Below are 19,681 nucleotides of genomic sequence, written 5' to 3' on the forward strand. Positions count from 1 at the left end.
CTGAAATTAAGCAAAATATTTTATAAGTGAACGGTACTTCTAACTTTGAAGGTTAGTGATTTGTTTGCTCACAAAAATAACTTACTTTTTGACAAGCTACCTATATATTCCAAATAGATAAATAAATAATTATGCTTGATTTCACAAATACACTTTGTACTCAACTTTTTCAAGTGTCAAGATTTCCACAAAAAGGTGTTTCCTATCATGCAATTTACTGAATGTCTGATTGTGTTTAATATACAGTTGCACCTATGGAAAATGGTGCATAATAAAGAGAAGGTCCATGAAGTTATTAATAAGACTATGATAACAGCAGAAACTTTTCCCTCTAAAAATGTTTTATGAAAATTCAAAATCATTAACAGTTTTTCAAAAAGTCACTCCTTGTGTGTTTGCACATGATCACTAGTCACTTCTGTGAACATCTTCCATGAAACACAATGACATTGCTTTTACATCCCATTAATCAGACACCATGTTGTTAAAGCTGAGTGCATTATTAGATAAGTGATTACTGAAGCTCCTGCACAGTCCAGGAGTACACTACATTGTGTTGTTATCACCCTCTGTAGAATTCTCCAAGTCTGCTTGACAGAGCTTGGGTCAGAAAATATTGCTGACTATTCCATTCTTTTAGTTGGTTCTTGTTCGACATAAGCAGTGAGGATCCTGCTAAATGTGGACAGGCATTGTCATTATCCAAAATTAGCATAAGATTGCATTATCAGATGGAGAATCTCATCTTAGTACCTAAATGCAGTGAAGGTATTGTTCTGAATGATGTGGGGTACATCCTTTTCTGTATAGTGATTACAGACAATACCATGACATATGCACTGTGTGTATTGTCTTCTACAATAAGAGGTAACCATAAATGTTCACCACATTGTCCTTATACCCTGACATGCTTGTCAGTATACTGAAGACATAATCTGGGTTCATCATTTAAGAGGACTAGCATTCAGTTTGGTAGTTTGGGGAAGTTGTGTTTCACTTGTATGGCAAGTAGTATGGAGGTTATGTTTAGGTCCTTCAGTTGCTTCTCCTGGCATTCCTGATTTTTATGCCCATCCAAGTAGAATTTTCACCACTCATGTTGTTTGTTGGCACTACTGCTGTAATATCCTTGATCACTGTTGAATCCAGACATTAAGGAATAGACATTCTCTCACAAGTGGTTGAGTTAATTCATCTAGTTTTCCATGTTGCTGATCCAAGTGATGCTATTCATCAAAGTTATGCTCTTACAGCACTAGTGAACACCTTAAGCTAATCTGCAAGTCACATTTGGCTCTCTCAAACACCCTCAATGGCTGTGAGACCCCCTTTACCAATCATAAGCCAAAACATTGTTTATTTTAATAAAAGTAAGCATTGGTACCAAATGTGTAATCATATATTTCAGATGTTTAAAGTTCATCAGCTATATTAGTAATGTATGGCCCACTCAAATCATAAACTTTCTATCATACAAATAGTGGTTGTAATGCTGACAAGTACTACATCTGCAAGCAGCTCCTTCTTTCTTGTGCAGTGTCATTCTTCAGAAGCTCTTAATAAAGAGCTTGCTCCATATCAACTTGCAGCTATAACAAAACCCTTTCAATCTTATTATCATTGGCATCAGTATCCAGGATCAATGGGCAATTATGATGAAAATTAGGTAGGACTAGGGCTCTGATCTAGCCTATATTTTAGGCACTGGGTTGCTTTCTCACATTCTTCTGTCCATCAAATTTGCATCAGTCAAACAGACAAGGTGTGACTATCTTGTAGAAATTGGCCACCAGTTGTTCATATTACGGCACTAAGTATAGAAAACTGTGGTCTTATAATTTGGTCTTTTCATGAAATTGGTGGACATTCAACTCTTGCCTACTGTTTAATCAAGAAAATTCAGTTAGCCCACACTTCCCCACTTTCAGTTACTAGACTGCATCTTGAAACAGTGGCAACCAGAAACAGTTGATCAAAATTAAAATGTCACTTATTGCAGCCTTCTAAAAGTAAAATCCAACAACCTATCAAAAGCGGCAGGTGCATTACATGACCTGCCACTTTTATTACTTAGGGCTTCTGTAGTTCTTTTCAAGTGCTGAAAGCAGATTTTGATTTATTTTCTTCATCCAATATTGATTGCTGATAGCTAAAAGTCATATCTAACATATTCTACTAATGGGTATATACCAATATGTGCAGACATTTGTTTCTTAATTACAGACAAAATGCATTGATTTGTATGACCACATTCATCTGCTTAAAATATACACAGAATCTTGGAATTCCCCTTTTCTTCCTCACAATAACTACTGGATATGAACAAGCACTCTCTGAAGGTTGTATTATTCCACTCTTCAGCATCTACTTATTTTCATTTCAACATTCCTGGTGTTCCAGGGAAGTCTTTGTGGCAGTTATTTTATTGAATGGTCTTCACCTATTGTGCCATAACTACTTAATTAAATTATATAAGCAGTTCACAGAGTTCTTCAGCCATTGATTTCAAATACTTAGGAATCTCTGCACTTCAGATATGGCTTAACTGTAGTTTTCCAGCCACACAGCTGGTCTTAATCACTTTTATTTCCATCATTGTGTTGAAGACAATTCAATTTAGAACCTGAATTGTTGAATGTCCATAATTACATCACCAGTGCTCAGACAAAAAACTGTTCAACAAAGTGCATCCTAATTTGTGGACAGAAAATTGTTTTGTGTATTGATTCTGTCACTTCAGTAGAAAGTGACAATGCTCTAGACTATATACATATCTTAGATCACCACTATCACATTTGGAGGCACAACAAGCTCTTTCACAGTGTGAAACAGCATAAAAATCCATACAATAATGTCAAGCTTTCTGGTAGTGCTTGTATCCTTAGTCATCTTTCCACTATTGAGCAAAGTTAAATCAACAACTTCTACAAAAGTAACACCCCATATAGGTAAAATAGTGATACTGATAAAGCCTGGAAACCATGCATTTAAGCCCTGGCTGAATTTATATAGATAAAACTCGATTCAACCTGAGCAGGGGAGGCAAGGTTAACACAGAATAGATCCTGTACTTTCTACATGTTATAAGCTTCCAAAGCTCATGACATGAAATGGAATGAATTATGAACTATGGAATAAGGCCATTCTCATAAGCACTTCATTCTTGCACTTTCACCAGCTTATGGCTGACACAGGAATCCAAAACATGATGATGTAATTCACTTACAATGACTATGATAACCCACTCCAAATAGATGAAGACCAAGAGTAGGCCTTCATGTGCAGATACATTAACCAATGTGACCATGATGATATGCAGGAGTGGCTCATGCTACAGCTATCTGAGTTTAAATTAAATGCAGATATTGAAGCTTGGGCAAGATACAGAGAGTCTTAAATAAATCTAAAGATAAAGCTCCAGATCCAAATGGTGTTAGAATCTTCATCTTTGAGAAGCTTACAGAAGTCAACCTGTTGAAATTAGATTTGGAGCATCATCATAGCTGAGCAACAGGTAGCATCCCTGAAATATGGGCTGATGCCTTCATAAAGCCAATTTTTGGCTGAAAAAAGGCTGAGAATAGACATCAGTGTAATATGTGTAAGATGGGTTGTAACTGCATCAATTGCCATAAGGTGCATCATTAATATCAGAAGTTGGCAATCAGACTGGATCACCATAAACACTTGTCTACCTCAAGGATTACCACTATCTATAATCCTCTTCAACATTTACACCATAGATCTAGTCTGCCTTGACAGTCCAACTAGCTTCAATGTACTAACCTATCCTGATGATATTCTGATGTATAAAAAAGGCTTTATCAAAGAACCAAGTTTATTAGTGAAACTACATTCTTTAAAGTTTAGTTACTACCATGCTTCTATATCCTTTGGTCAGTAAGGATTCACTGCTGTGGATTCAGATAAGTGTAAAATAAATAAATTGAGAAAAACACTAATTTTTATTCAAATAATTTTTAAAATCTTTTCCACGTTCTATAATAATATGGAATTCTGAATATTACTAAGAATAAAAATTTATTAACACTCCTTATTTGTGTTCTCCAACCCGGAATACTTTATAATTTTAGTCTATTTTTTTTAAAGGTATATTTCATGTAATATTAATTCTTTAATCTGAATTAGGTGATGAAGTGCTAGAGTGGAATGGGCGTTCCTTACAAGGCAAGACTTATGAAGAAGTCTATGATATTATAGCAGAATCTAGGCAAGAACCCCAAGTAGAGTTAATTGTTTGTAGACCTCTCAGGTAACCTCTACAACTTGTAACTTTTCAGTAAAATAACATTTCAAAACTAGCAATGCTATAATTTAATTTCAGTTGTTTTATAAATACATTTATGTCAAACTACAGAAACTATCATAATAAGAATTATATAAATGATTGATATAAAATAAAATGAGCAAAAAGGCTACAATTATAAGAACAATCATGACAATCTGAAGTTCAGATTTTAGCAACCATTGACAATTTTGGAATTTCATTATTTTGTGTCATACCATGACAAATTACATGATATCTGGTAAATAATTAATGATTAATATCAAAACTAACTGGTATAATTATACTCTTACATAAAGAACAAAAGGAAATTCAATAATATTTAGTTCTTTGGGTGCACTGAAACAAACTTGGTTTTCTAACTTATACCCATTCTTCCCTTTTGTGCGGGTCGCGGGTTCGCATCCCCGTCCCACCAAACATGCTCGCCCTTTCAGCTGTGGGGGCATTATAATGTGACGGTCAATCCCACTATTCGTTGGTAAAAGAGTAGCCCAAGAGTTGGCGGTGGGTGGTGATGACTAGAAAACAAATATGTAAAATGGAAACATTTCTAGCTTTTATGGTTAATTTGTTTGTTCTTGTTTAAACACATAGCTAAACAATGGGCTATCTACACTGCAACTATACATCAATTTTGAAGCTTACTGCTGAGCCACCATCAGTAAAATTTCAAAAGGGAAGTTTGTTTGTTTTGTTTGTTTTTTGAATTTCGCGCAAAGCTACACGAGGGCTATCTGCGCTAGCCGTCCCTAATTTAGCAGTGTAAGACTAGAGGGAAAGCAAAACATTGTTCAAAGTGCTGAATTAGCTCTCTGTCTTACCAAAGGTTAGTGATATTAAGTTCAGTTTTCTGTTACTTAGTGATGTTGGACGAGTGGACTTAAGAGAAAGAGCCATAAGAAGACTTGTAGGAGCTCCTTCTGGTGAGAAATATGTTTCCAAACATTATAAAATAAAGAGGTTAAATATTGATTTCTTTTAGAAGTATTATGTTTGTATATTGGCAGGAAAGACTACAAACATGATAAACAATAGTTAAATTTGTATTTGAATAGGAAATTTTTGTCAGAAAATGTCGTAGTAAAATTTTAAAATAAGTTATAGATATTTTGTTGTAAATAAGAATGTTTACACTTCACATTATAAGGTAGAAAATGAGCAAGTAGTTTTGCATTTTATTGAAACCTATCACTTGTTCTGCTAGAGTATTGATAAATTTTAACTGCATATTTCCTTTGTTTTTTTTTTACAGTGTCCATTATAATTTAACTTAGTGTTTTCACTATATTTTGATGTTTAGGATATTATTTTACACATATGATAATTTTATTAATTTTGGATCAATAGATGTTTATTTCAGGACTAGGTTTATTAATTTAGAACAACTTGAGGCCTCCTAGCAAATCTTTAAAACCTGTATGGTTGCTCAAAGAGTCTGTCATAGCCCACTACTACTTATTGTTTCTTTTAAAACAATTTATATTTTCAGAAATACAGAATTATAATTTTTTGCTCTTCATTTAAAATGTAAAATTGAGTTCTCAGTTGTAGTTGTCATACATGTGCCCAGTGACATATGAATATTCTTTGTTACAAAGTAAGAAAGGTTATCCTCAATTGTTAGGTAGATGGCAGGAAACAACTATGTCTGAAATGTATATCCATATTTGGTTCTCTAGGACTTAATCAAATATAATATAGTACTCTGCAAGAACAATTTTGTTGAAAATAATCTGTAATGATAGCACTTTATTGTACTCTATTAGAAACAACTTTAGACCCCAGAATGCACAGTTCCATCAAAGATCGAAGACCTAGTGTCACCATAACATCACCTGGTTCCCCTGAAACAGTTCGTGTACGTCCTCAGTCATTAGTGGTAGGCGGAAGGATACAGGTAAGATACATCTGATGTTTAAATAGTAGTTCCACTTTTGTTAATTTAAGCTTAAATAAAACTTAAGCAAGTCAGTTTCAGTGTAACTAGTTGATAATTCGAGTAGAAGAGTTGTTATTAAACAAGAGCTTAAATCTCAGTCATTAGTGGTAGGCGGAAGGATACAGGTAAGATACATCTGATGTTTAAATAGTAGTTCCACTTTTGTTAATTTAAGCTTAAATAAAACTTAAGCAAGTCAGTTTCAGTGGAACTAGTTGATAATTCGAGTAGAAGAGTTGTTATTAAACAAGAGCTTAAATCTTTTTAGCTGATAAGAGCTTAGGCTTTTTTAAGCTGTACTAATTATAATTAACTGATGTATTTTCCATTTCTTAAGCCTTTTGTGTTTTGAACTACTGTTCAAAGTGATTTCTATAAAAGATGGAAATTGTGAATTAAATAAAGTCCTACTTATGTTGCCTTATTCTTATATGACCTTAAAACAAGGATCATCTCTGTAATCAAACAATATTTTTATAACACTAAAACAGTTTCTAAGTACCTTTTTTATTGAACTTAACATTGTTGCACCACTTTTAATATAAGGCCAAAGGACAGCAGTATGCATGCCATTACAATATAAAACATCTCATTTTTTTATTTGACTGTTCTGAAAGTTATATTAGAAAAATTCTTGAACTTTTAAGAAAATTATAGTAATTACTGTATGTTCATGTTGTAGTGATCATATTTCAAAGTTTTTTTAGTTACCTTTTCTTCTATAATTTTAAGTATAAGCAAGATATGAATTTCAAAAGAGAGTTTTCAGTATTAAATGTGATAATACATTGGCTAACTGAAGAACATTTGAGTCTAGACTATTACCAGTGATTCTATAAGATAGAAAACATTTTATCCCAGACACAGTTTGATAGTGTACGTATCAGTAGTCACAAAATTTTCATTTAATGGAGAAAAGTTGTAGAAAGTAAAAATTATTATTTTTTTTTCATATTACACCCCAATATATTAATATTTTGTGTTTATAACCTATAGTTTCTTGGCCTCTCAATTTCTTTATTTCAGTATAAGGTGATGATAGTGTATAATTTTTCAGCTGTAAAATATGCCTAAAAGTATACAAAATTAGAGGAATTCATATCTCTTTAATCACTAATATAAATATTGATGCATATATAGTCAGTAGATGAAACTTTAATGATAAAAGGAAGAACTAACAAATGCAAACTACCTAAAGTTATATTGCCAACACATTTTCCAACTTTTCTTTATCCTAATTTAGTTTGTATTGGCCACCTTTCTGTGGTAATTGCAACTATCTTCAGTGGGATCAAAACTCAAAACCTCTTGCACACCCAAAAAGTGCTCTAGCAACTGAGTTTAAGGACTAACCTATCAACTATTACTCTTAAGGAACTTTTTAACAACTCAGACAACCACATGTAATCCCTTTTTTTACCTAAATGATAAATGTTTCATATTTTTAGCCAATATAAAGGATATATCTGATTTACCATTTTGAAGTTTTCAAAAATGAACAAAATATCTAATGACGTATAGTGTTTAAGGTTTTTCATCTATGTATGTCTCTTTCTTTTAAATGCTAGAAAAGCTTTGAGATATATTTATTTATGATGATACCAGGATTAAGGTACCCTCAAAAGCTTTGTGGTATATTCAGGTGATATATAATGTAACAAAACATAGAAAAACCTTTAACAGAGAAATGCAATACATAATCAAATATTCTTTTAACACTGTATTTAACAGACTCAAACACATTAGAATAAGCCAAACCTTTTATATAAATAATGTATGTTTATTCACTAAATACAAAATAAATCCTTTATAAATCAGAACATATAAGGTGCTTCAATAAATTTCATTAAAACATAGTTAACGTGGTAGATTGATTTTTTAACATTACAACACCAGACAACCCTTTACAGAATCAGTGACCTATTCGTATTAAATCAAAATCCTTTACAAAACATAGAAACACATATAAAAAGAATTTTAATGCAACACACTATGCAATTAAAATATGAATTAAATCCATTAAGGTAAATTATAAAATTAAAAATACAATGTAGAAGGAACCCTTCAACAGAAATAGAAATACAGGATAGAATCAAAATAATAAAAACACACACACACACATATATATATACAACATTTTAGATTGAATTACTGAAGACATAGAACAAGATATATACACCTCATCCAACAGTAAGCACAAGGTTCAATTCTTCTCATCTCAATCCTAGCAGTAGATCCTCCAAAGCAGTGATACAAATGATGTCCTGGCCCTGGACACTTGATGGGTGGGTTTGCTGCTTTGGTCACTGTTGGAACTCCTTCTTTACATAGATATACTCTGGTAAAATGGTACCGGTAAAGTCAGTTCTGCCAATGGGGTTGAGTACACTAACCATATTTTCTTCTGGTATCAGTAAATCCAAGGTGGACTTGGTTCTTTCGGCTTCTACAAAATCAATGGGGCAGCTCAGCTCTTGAGGATCACAGAGCTATCCTTACAATTGAAGCAATGAAGTCCCCTAAGTCAGATATGTAGGTGAGCAATAGTCATCAACAGGTATTGCCATATCAAACATCACACCAACTCCAAGAGTCTTGAGGTCAGCCACAAATGTTAATTGTTCTGTAAAGAGGAAATCCTGGGTATATTGCTTTTTGTTATCAAAACCTCATCCTTCCATTGCAGTCCAAGATAATGTAGGCTTCAGCACACAAGAATGAAAATCATCACTGACCATTTGACCAAATTGGTCCAGAATTTGACCTTAAATAGGAAAAGTCCAGATTGAAAATGTATATGGTCAAAAGTTCAGCTAGGTGTATAAGTTGACAACAGTCATAACTGCCTGATTACAACCATTACTCTCCTCAAAAAATAACCTTTGATGACAGTGTAATCAACAGATTACCTTGATCAAGTGACATTTCTATAGGGCTCACATATATATTCATGTTCTAGTCCCTCATAGGACATGTATCTATGTCACCAATGAATTTCTCAGTCCACAGACTTCATTAGGTCTCCACTTGATCAACACCATTTTAGCCATGCTATCCTTTGTTGCCAATTTCTATGACAATGGTCAGCACATTTACACTTTGACCTGAGCTCAGTAAGAAAGTAATGGAGTGAAGATTGCAAAAATTGTCATATACACATAAGCTGTCTTGGGTTAGACAATACCAACCCTTACGTTTTGTCATTACGATGCACTAATACAATATTTTGATCATCTTTTCTTTTTAGGGACCTTCTTCCAGTTACATGTTTAGTACTAGTTGTATTGTGATTTACAAAGTTTCACCACACGAGTTTTACTTTCCACCTACCCCTAGTATACTTACAGTCTGGATTTTCTTAAATGTTATACTCTGTTTTCTAATGAAACAATTTCAAAATTTATAAAACTGTGTCTTACTAAGTATTTTAACCTGCATGATTGAAAATATTTTATCAAAACCAAATAAAACAATGGATACACCAGGTTTATATATTTTTTTATGATATACTCTCTGTTAATTTCATATACTGCTGATAATTCTACCTACACGAACATTTTGATTCAATCCAGTCAAAATATTTTGCTGTACTCTAGCCAAGAAATAACTGGTGAAACTGTTTTTATATTAGACTCAGTGTTAGTCTCTCCATTACTCTTATCCTTCTATGAAAATTCACTACCTGCCAAATATTTCAATGTTGAAATTTTAACATTCTCTCATGAGTACTCATGAAAAATGACAGGCACACTGTATTTTCAAACAATACCTTATAAGTTATTAAACATTGTTGACCTCATATCACAAAGTCATGCAGTGTTTTTATATGCATGTAGGACTACACCCATGTATTTATTTAGACATGTATTGCCACACATATTTATCTCTCCATTACACATTGTCAGATATACTAATAACTTGCAAAATACTGCCTCTGGCTCCTGGTCAATTTACTTCTTAACAATCCTGAGTTACCTTCCAAAGCTACTGCTATGTAACTATAATTTAGTAAAGTACTATTACCTGTGAGCTGTCAAATTTGCACATCTCTTTTCTCATCCCTCCCAGGATGACATCCTGGCAGAGATATAGGTTGTGGCATGTAAACCATGGGAAGATCTGAATAGCCCTACCTATTCAATAGATATTTCACTAGATACTAGTATATTTGCACTGCAGTGCTGGGATGTGTGAATGGTTGACCCTTGACTGGGTTCAAACCTGGTGCAACATGGGTACCTGGAAAAGAAGATCTGCCTAAGGTAAAATCATTGTAGCTGTCGTTACAGGTTTCTTCTTCTTTTGAGACTGGCTCAAACTTACTGCTTTGTATCACAGCATAACATAAACTGCATCAGTAAGTGTAATAAGACCTCTCAAAACCAGGTAAGATTGCATTGTGTCACTGTGTAGCCCTTCTGTGAAATTCCTTGCAATCTACTGAAGCCATTGCAGGGTAAGCTTTACTTTGCAGGTCATCCATGTAAGCAGTCAAGCTTTCTTTGGTATTCCTCTTCTGCACCTTCAACTCAACCTGATAGATTGCTCTGTTTTCTATTGGGTCAAACTTCTGCCACAACTCAGTAATGACTGTTTCCTCAGTGAAATCTAGGGCTGGGCTGTCTAAAACTCAGAACCTGTACCCCAGCCATTCCAGGCAGTTACCTTAATGAAACACTTCACAAAACAGTCCAAATCTTGTTTCACCATGCCTTTAAATGTTAGCAGAGTGGTCATAATCAGACATTATCCTCCCCAACATCCCAGCCATCACTTGACTAAAATGTTCACAATATTGTGAGCACATCATGGTGTATACAGTTTGGTAGGGCTGTCTGGGATGACCCTGATGCTAGGAGGAGCTGTAGGTTTCTACTCTAGGGTCTAGGGTAGCAGAGCAACAAGTGCACTTTGCAGCTTGCCCATCCATTCTGCTCAACCCCAAGCTTCGCCAAGGTCCAAGTCTATCTTGACAGTATACCTCCCAGTTCAGGGAGGCTTATTACTGCCCCATAATCCTCTCACCTTGCTGTTTGTTACCTGTCATCTCACTTGCTGGTGAGATAGCTGTGGTTGGCAGGCATTATCCATCAGTCTCTCTTATTTTTTCAAGTGACATTGACCAGAGTTGGGGTTGTATTACTGTGGTTGGCAGAAGTAGGAGTCCTATACAGACCATCCCACCTAGTCTGAGACCCACCAGATGTCATACTACTGTGACAATCCTCAGTTGTCTTTGTTTCCTTCACACTAAGGATAATCTTCAGGGGAAAATCTTGGACAGTTGTTCTGGATGAACCAGATATTGGCAGTCCTAGCTTTCCTTTATGAGTCAATTTGGTTGTAGCAACATTTAAGTAATGGACTTTCACAGCATTGGTGAAAGTTGTACATCTAGGAGAGAACTTCTAGACCCAACAATTCACCCTCAGTGACCAACTTTCCTTCTTGGTATTATGTTCTTCTAGTTGTAGAAAGTGACATTTTCTTTAACATAAAAGCCTTTCAAATATAATGCACAAGAGTTCAAGTAAAGGGCAATACAATATAAGCACCCACTGCAATAATGATATCCTTGTCATGGTACCAAAATTTTCTCCTACCTGTTTACTCTGTAGTATGTCCAGGGAAAGCTGAGTCAACCTTTGAGCTATCAGATAGGTCCACATGTTAACTGGAGGTTTTATTAAGATATCAATCATAAAGTAATACTGAATCATTTACTAACTGAGTCGTGATATTAAGTGGAATAATGAGATTGGGCACAAAGTGAAATACAAAATGAGCAATCTTTATTATCACAATAGAACACAAATACGATGCATTTACTTGCTGTAACTTATATAGGATGATCACTTTTATTGGATCTTCTATTTTCATCTGTTCAAGTTGAATTTATCTACCAGACGATCTAAATGTTGCATTCCTTAGTTTACAAAAAAGGTATCATATTTATCCAGAGTGCTAGCTCTACCCACAACTGGTCACTCTCATTACAACATAGGTAAGTCCGTAACCTCTAGATATCACCTGAATGGCCTCTGAAGGACACTATTGTCAACATCCTTGCACAACGTGTAGTTTTGCAACAGTATCACTCTCCACTGGTCAGAGCAGGTATTATCCACTCTAGAACAAAGAAACAATGGTAGCAATAATGCACTCAATTTAACATCTTTCTCAATCATATGTTATGTGAAACCTGCACATATAAAGAACATAGGAATGCATGACATATTCATATTCCACAGCTTCAGCTAGCAACTTCTGTAGTTGTTCTTTAGACTATATTTTTTTAACACCACCTATGATTTCTATATGCTTATAAGAGCTTCAGTCTTGTGTATAAATATTTTAAAGCTATTATAAAAAAAGTATAAAGTAAGAAGCTTGATTTGTCAGTTTTTTTATTAAAAACAATATGAGCAAGGAAATATAGTGAAACGTTTATTTTGTAAAACTATTGTACCTTATTTTACTACTTACAAATCATCAATGAATGAAAAATATGCACTATTCTTTTCATTGAAGTATTTGTTTTTGTTTTTACATTTATTATATTTTGATTGTTTGTTTAAGTTAAGCATAAAGCTACATAATGGGCTATCTGTGCTCTACCCACCACTGGGGGGCTTATATTTTGATATCATTTATCTTGAACTACATTGCACTCAAAGTGAAACTTAAATGTTGAGACAGCATAAAAGTATTCAAGTTCATTTTATTATTATTATTATGCTTCTAAATTTTGCATATAAGAAATTTAAATTTAAATTATTCAACCACACCATTTAATGAAAAAAATATTATGCTCTTCCTGAAACATATTCTAAAGAAGTGAAATTAGATACTTGTTATTCACTCTATTATTTTGATAATTTCAGTTTTTCAACCTCACTAATTATTAAACACTTGCATTTTGGGCTAAATAAAACTTAATTTTGCATGAGTTTACTTGGTTTTATATTGTTATTACACTAATTATGACTTAGACACAACCAAACGAAAAATTTGATTAGAAGTCTAGTTTTGTAAGCAAATTGACTAATTTTGTTAATTGATATATATAATTCAAGAACTTTCACCTCAGATACACTATCCATGGTTGAATACATTTTGCTTATATTTGTTTTACTATTTATTTTTAATTTCAAATAATAATGTAAGATTTTATAGATTATAAGCTACATAGAAGCTCAGCAAGAAAAACAATTTTGAAAGCATAACTTTATCAGTAATGAAACTCATCTGCTCAAGTCAAATCTTGTCTATAACTAATTCAGTCTATTCTATAACTAAACTTTATCTATATGTAGTAAAAAGAAAACTAACTATTAAGGTCAGAAGTAAAAAGTTATGTATAATTAATGAATCCAATTCTATAAAACTAACTGATGAAGTACACATAATCTTAAAAATTAATGTACAGGAAAACTCAAGATTAGAATGCATGGAATCATCATTTTGGTATGTTTGCCATTAACTCTGTTTTAGTATATAAGGCAAATTTACTCTATTCTATAAGTAAACTTGATTTATACTTAATTATTAGTAACTTCTGATCAAATATTTAGAATAAAATAAACATCAGAAATAAAACATAATCTTTATACTTAATGAAGCCAATTGTATAAAGCAAACTGACAAGGTGTAGCCTAAGTCATAAATCAATACATAAGAAAATTAAAACCCAAAAGGATATAATGCATTAAATAATCAGTTTCCTACTTTCTATAGTAACACTATTTTTGGCTATAGTCTCAATAATATTTCATGAGGATTGACGATCTCAGGATAGCCTTAAATCCACATACTAAGTGTAGTCTTTTCTACACCTAAGATAACCTTTTTATACTTAATAATGTTTTATCTCCTGAGTGATTTTTAATTAAAGATTTTTATATTTTAATAAAGTTATATAATTTCATTAATCTTTCCAGGTGAAACTCTGGTATGATGTCACAGCTCTCCAACTAGTAGTTACAATTGTAAGTGCAGCAGGGCTAACCCCTAGGGCTAATCAACAAGCCCGCAATCCTTATGTTAAAATGTTTCTTCTTCCAGACAGAAGGTGAGTTTCCAAAACTAAAAAATTTATTATTAGAATTTTAATTTACATATATGTATTCAAAATATCAACTGTGCTAACATTGTTTACAAATTACAAACAAATAGGCTTAATTTGTTTTGCATCTTTTATTTATTATAAACTAAAAATCTGATGCATGCTAGTCAGTATTTTCCATTATAATTACTTTGTGCTTCTATAGTAAACAGTTGCTTGCTTTAAAATTACTAGCGGCAGCTGTTTTCGCTCGTAATTACTAATTTTAATATTCATAACTCATTGAAAAAATTTATAGTGAGTATTTTCTAAAAAAAGTGTTCAGATTGTGCTGATATATATAATGTAATGTTTTTATATATTAAAAGTAGTACCCTTTATTGTACAGCCCTAGTGAAAGTCGTATTTTTATTGTGAGGAGAGTACTTTTATTTAAAATTATGTTCTGTGATAAAGAATTGGTTGTTGCACAAATCGTAGTTATTTTTCTAATTGTCTGAATCTTGAATACGCAAAGTGTGAAATTTTTTTATGGATTGTTGTTTGTGGTGCAATTTAATAGATGGCGCTACATTGTATATATTGTCAAAGTTACTATTATATAATTATATATATATATATAATTTCGGCCATAAACATTGATTCATTATAGTAAGATATTCCTCAATATTAAAATTATATTTAGTGATGTGATCCAGTTTAAGTGACTGGAGTATGTATGTATATCAATAAAATATAACTATCAAATAAAAAAACAACGTATAAAACTGTGAAAATAATAATTCAAGCCACAGACAGGAAAAATAAAAACTCGTAAAGTCCAGAGAAAAGCCTGCTTATTTAATAACTTTTCTTTTACTTCAAAGCACAGTATATAACTTCTATGTTTCAATGTTATAGCATAACTTAAGTGATTAATACCTATGCTCAAGTTTTTACAGCATTTATAATATTCAGTGTATGAAATGATACAATATACTGGGATCTTATGTTTGAAGATGAGGCAGGTGCTGCTGTATCTGTTGTTGCAAGTGCTTTGAATTACTGAAAACCATGCCCAAATATGAAGCAAGTTTTGAACCATTCATTGATGCATGTACTATAAAACACTGGGAAACCATGCTTGAATTTAAAGCAGATGTTATAGCATTAATGTTTGAAAGTGTTCTGAAACATTGGAAACCTCTGCTTGAAGATGAAACAAGTGTTGTAGCATTTGTTGTTGCAAATACCATAAGGCATTAGAGAAATAGTGCTTGAAGACAGTGAAACATTTGTTATGACTTCATTATTGTAACTGCCTTGAAACACTGATAAACCATGCTTTAAGATGAAACAGATGTGGTAGCTTAATTTCTGTAAGTGTCATAATACTGAATTCCATGCTTGAAAATGAAGTACATGTTGTAGTATTTGTTTTTTGCACTTACTCTGAACCACTGGAAACCTTTAAAAATGAAAATCAGATATTGAAGCATTTGCTATTCCATGAAAATGTATTTTTTATGCAAGTGTTATTAAAGTGTAAATGAACAAATTTTAATCTTGGAGAGAAAGAACATTGCTTTATAATGCATCTCGGCAGATGTAGCTGCTAAAATTACTTTAGTGTTTCCAATATAATTGAGATATTTTATGTGAACTTTGCTGTGATTTGACATTACATTCATATTAATTCATTTGGCATTGTGGAAATGTTTTGTCCTGTTTTACACAGTTTGCTTTACAACAATTTGACTTGGACATGACACCACCTATCTTCACTTAAAATCATGTAATTCCTGATGAGGAGGACCTCATGGTGGGAATATCATGAAAAACATAATAGACAAGCCAGTGCAATGTAGAAAACGTTCAAATGTTATTCCAGTTAATAAGTTATAAATGAGAAAATTGAAAATTCTGATGTTTTATATTTTGTGTAAAAGTGTAGGAGGACCTTTTTTTTTTCCAGGTGTTTGGGTCCTTGGGGCTCAAAATAATCAAAAGCAAGTATAAACACTGACTGTGTAATTAATCTGCTAAATACTTACTATGCATTTAGGTTGAATGGAGATTAAATAGCTGAGGATAGCAATATGCAACAGAACTATTTTTGTAAACCACTAAGATTTTTAATGAAAATGCAAAAATCTCGGAGTAGAGGAAGCTTAAAAGAGAGATTAAGGATATAATTTTATATATAAGTTACATATATATATATATATAAGTTATAATTTTCAAGAAAAAAAATTATGCTATTTTATACTTTGAAAGTACTTTAAACATTATTTTAACATATGTTTATGGTTTTTCCATTTTGAATTGATTGTATATTTTCAAGTGAGAAAAGTAAACGCCGAACAAAGACTATTGCTAATGCCAGCGAACCCAAGTGGAACCAAACCTTTGTGTATTCTCCACTAAGGAGGTCAGATTTGAAAACAAGAGCCTTGGAAATCACTGTGTGGGACTATGACAGATATGGTGCTAATGATTTTCTGGGTGAAGTAAGGATAAATAAACTGTTAGTTTTAATAGCATAACTAAATACATTTTTTTGATCTTCTAGATTTAATTCAGTCCAAGAATGTCAGTAAGAACATTGCAGTCTGCTTATTAGATCAGCATAGCCAAATACATACATATATATATATATATATACAGGGTGGGACAAAAGCAACTATACACTTGGTACTATACTGTAAGAATGTTGGTATTATATGGTTGGTACTAAAGAAAATATTACAAAAACAGCGTAAACTTGTTTAATTCATATTTGTTTTATGGCAATAGCTAGAAATTAAACTATCTTTGAAATGAAACAACTGTATAGTCACTTTTTCTTCACCCTGTGTAAGTTTTTTAATGGAGTAACAGTTATTTTAACAAAGAGTGTACTTACAGGAATCAACTTATACTATCCTATGTATAATAACAATTTTTACTGATTATGATATTTTTTTATTTATTTGTTAGCAGTAAAAGGTGTAAAGTTTTTGTAGATTTACATACAGCTTGCTACTTTTACTTACTAAATTTTAAAATCTACTAAAAATACCAGTCTTCTACATGCATTATTTTAGAATAATGTCAGGTAACTCAATTTACCCCTTCAACATTAGATAATCACTCTGCCAGTTAGTCACACCATAGTTACCATTGCTAAGGACAAATGCTCACTGAGCTGACACCTAATGAAGTTCCCATAAATATTATGTTATGTATCCCATTGTCTCGATTTTAATGCTATGTAACTTTGTTTTAGAAATCAAAGTGAAGCAATTATTAGTACTTCAGCAAGAGAAATAACATGATCGAGGCTGAAATCTCTCAAATTGCTTTCTCTTAAAAAAAGAAGAGTTAGGGGGATCTGGTTGAGATGCTTAAGATTGTAAAGGGAATTGATAGTGTTGATGTATCATGTTTTTTTTTATATTTAACAATGAGAATAGTAGGACTAGGGGACACAAATAAAATTTTGGCAAGGTAGGAGTCATCTTTAGCTAAGACAGTTTTATTTTTCTAACAGGGTGGTTGGCCTTTGGAATGAGTTGCCTTCAGATGTTGTAGAGGCAGTAAATTTAAGTGAGTTTAAGAAAAAGCTTGATAAATATATGAATGAAAAGGGCTGGGTTTAAATTTTTGTATTATTATTATTTTTAATCATTTTAATTTAGTTTTGAGGATGGAACAGCCAAGATGGATCCATAGGTCCCATGTTATGAAGAGTAACTGGATGGAAGAAACAAAGAAAGCAGAGGGTTGTTATAAATGGAGTTAAGTCAAACTGTATTGACGTGGGGTACCTCAGGGTTCAGTTTTAGGACTTTTGCTCTTTTTGATTTATATAAATGACATAGATGAAGGAATGGTCAACAGATTACTTAAATTTGAAGATGATATTAAGGTCTTGGGTGTTGCTGGCTGTGAAGAGGATGCTGCTGATTTACAAAAGGATTTAGATCATTTAGTGAGTTGGGCAAATAAATGGTAGATGGGTTTTAATTATAATAAATATCGAACTAGCTAACTTACCATTATCTACATAAGCAGTAACCTTTTCAAAGAATGTCAACAGATTTGTAAGGTAAGAATTTTTCCCTTAGTCCCTTAAATTTATAATGGGCATCGAAATGAAATAAACGTAGGTGTGATTTTCACACTAGATAAATACACTTAAATGAAAAACATTTGTTAGTTTGTTGTTTTTTTCTTATTCTGCCAGTAAAGTACTTGTTTTGATAAGTGCTTGAAAGAACAGAATTAGGCCTAAGTAACTTAGAACTAAGCTAAAAAACAAACAAAAAGTTTAAGTAATTAAAATCATAAACTTTTTTTTACCTTTCTTATGTCATGTAATAATTACTCTAGCGAAAAAATTCTGAAAGATTCAAATGAATTTTTGTCATATAGTTTCTCGATGTGGTTAATTTAATAAACAATTTTCGATACCTGTATGTTGTGTAACTGTTAGGCCTAATGTTACAGTCAAACGAGTTATAGATGAACGAGTGTGATTTCGTATTAGAGAAGGGGTCGGCAACTCTTCAGAGAAGATACGTTTTTTTTATTATTTGTCTAAGACCAAAATATTTCGAGAGCTGCAATATGCCCTAACAGTCTAACCTAAGAAAAAAAGTATCCGGATTTACAAAACTAAAATTATGGGTCTCATTCCCCTCGATGGACACAGCAGACAGCCAGAGAGTTGCAGGTTTCCGACCCCTGTACTAGTGTAATGCTGCAAATGTTGTAAGATAACGATAGCACTTAATAAAAAACAAATACACAGAGAAGATAAATACAATCAAAGAACTTAGGTATCGTACAGTCTTCCTTAAAATGCTGTATATGCTTATAAACATTAGTGATATGCGTAACATATGTTTTGCATAAATATATCTTTGGCCTTATAAATCTGGCACAATAATAATAGCAAGTCTTGTGAACCTGGTACTGTGGTAGTTATCCATTATCTATGACGTAATTCTAAATTATCGACCAAGAAGACTTACCATTAATGTTATTTTTCGTCTGTTAGGCATGTATCAGTTCATTTCGCACACAATTTATGCTACGAATTTGGTTTGTGGAACGTTACTTTCAGTTCACTGTTTTTACTCCAGAACCATTCATTAGCCACGCAGAGTATTACCCCATCTCGTGTTTTTCTGGTATTAAATTATATTTTAATACTACACCGCACCTCTTCAATATTAGGCTTTTTCTACTGGGCCTAATATATATGACTTATGTTATTAAAACATATCAGTGATAAAATGACATTTATGAAATAAGGATTCATACATATTTTTAATAATAATGTATAAATTCGTTGCTAACATTTCATTGTCTTTTAATTTTAATTTTATCTCCACTAATAACG

General features: G+C 32.5%; 1 protein-coding gene across 3 annotated transcripts in view; it reads left to right on the top strand.

Annotated features, from left to right (window-relative positions):
* The window catches only part of LOC106460762 (regulating synaptic membrane exocytosis protein 1-like), a 146,478-nt gene that overhangs the window by 62,930 nt on the left and 63,867 nt on the right, over positions 1-19,681 (top strand). For all 3 annotated transcript variants that reach the window (XM_022387542.1, XM_022387540.1, XM_022387541.1), the window contains exons 6-10: positions 4,150-4,273; positions 5,171-5,232; positions 6,076-6,206; positions 14,189-14,319; positions 16,637-16,802. In XM_022387542.1, coding sequence (XP_022243250.1) covers positions 4,150-4,273; positions 5,171-5,232; positions 6,076-6,206; positions 14,189-14,319; positions 16,637-16,802 — 614 coding nt within the window. The remainder of the gene's footprint in view (positions 1-4,149; positions 4,274-5,170; positions 5,233-6,075; positions 6,207-14,188; positions 14,320-16,636; positions 16,803-19,681) is intronic.

The sequence above is a fragment of the Limulus polyphemus genome, unplaced genomic scaffold (genome assembly GCF_000517525.1).
Source record: "Limulus polyphemus unplaced genomic scaffold, Limulus_polyphemus-2.1.2 Scaffold830, whole genome shotgun sequence".
Classification (NCBI taxonomy): domain Eukaryota; kingdom Metazoa; phylum Arthropoda; class Merostomata; order Xiphosura; family Limulidae; genus Limulus; species Limulus polyphemus.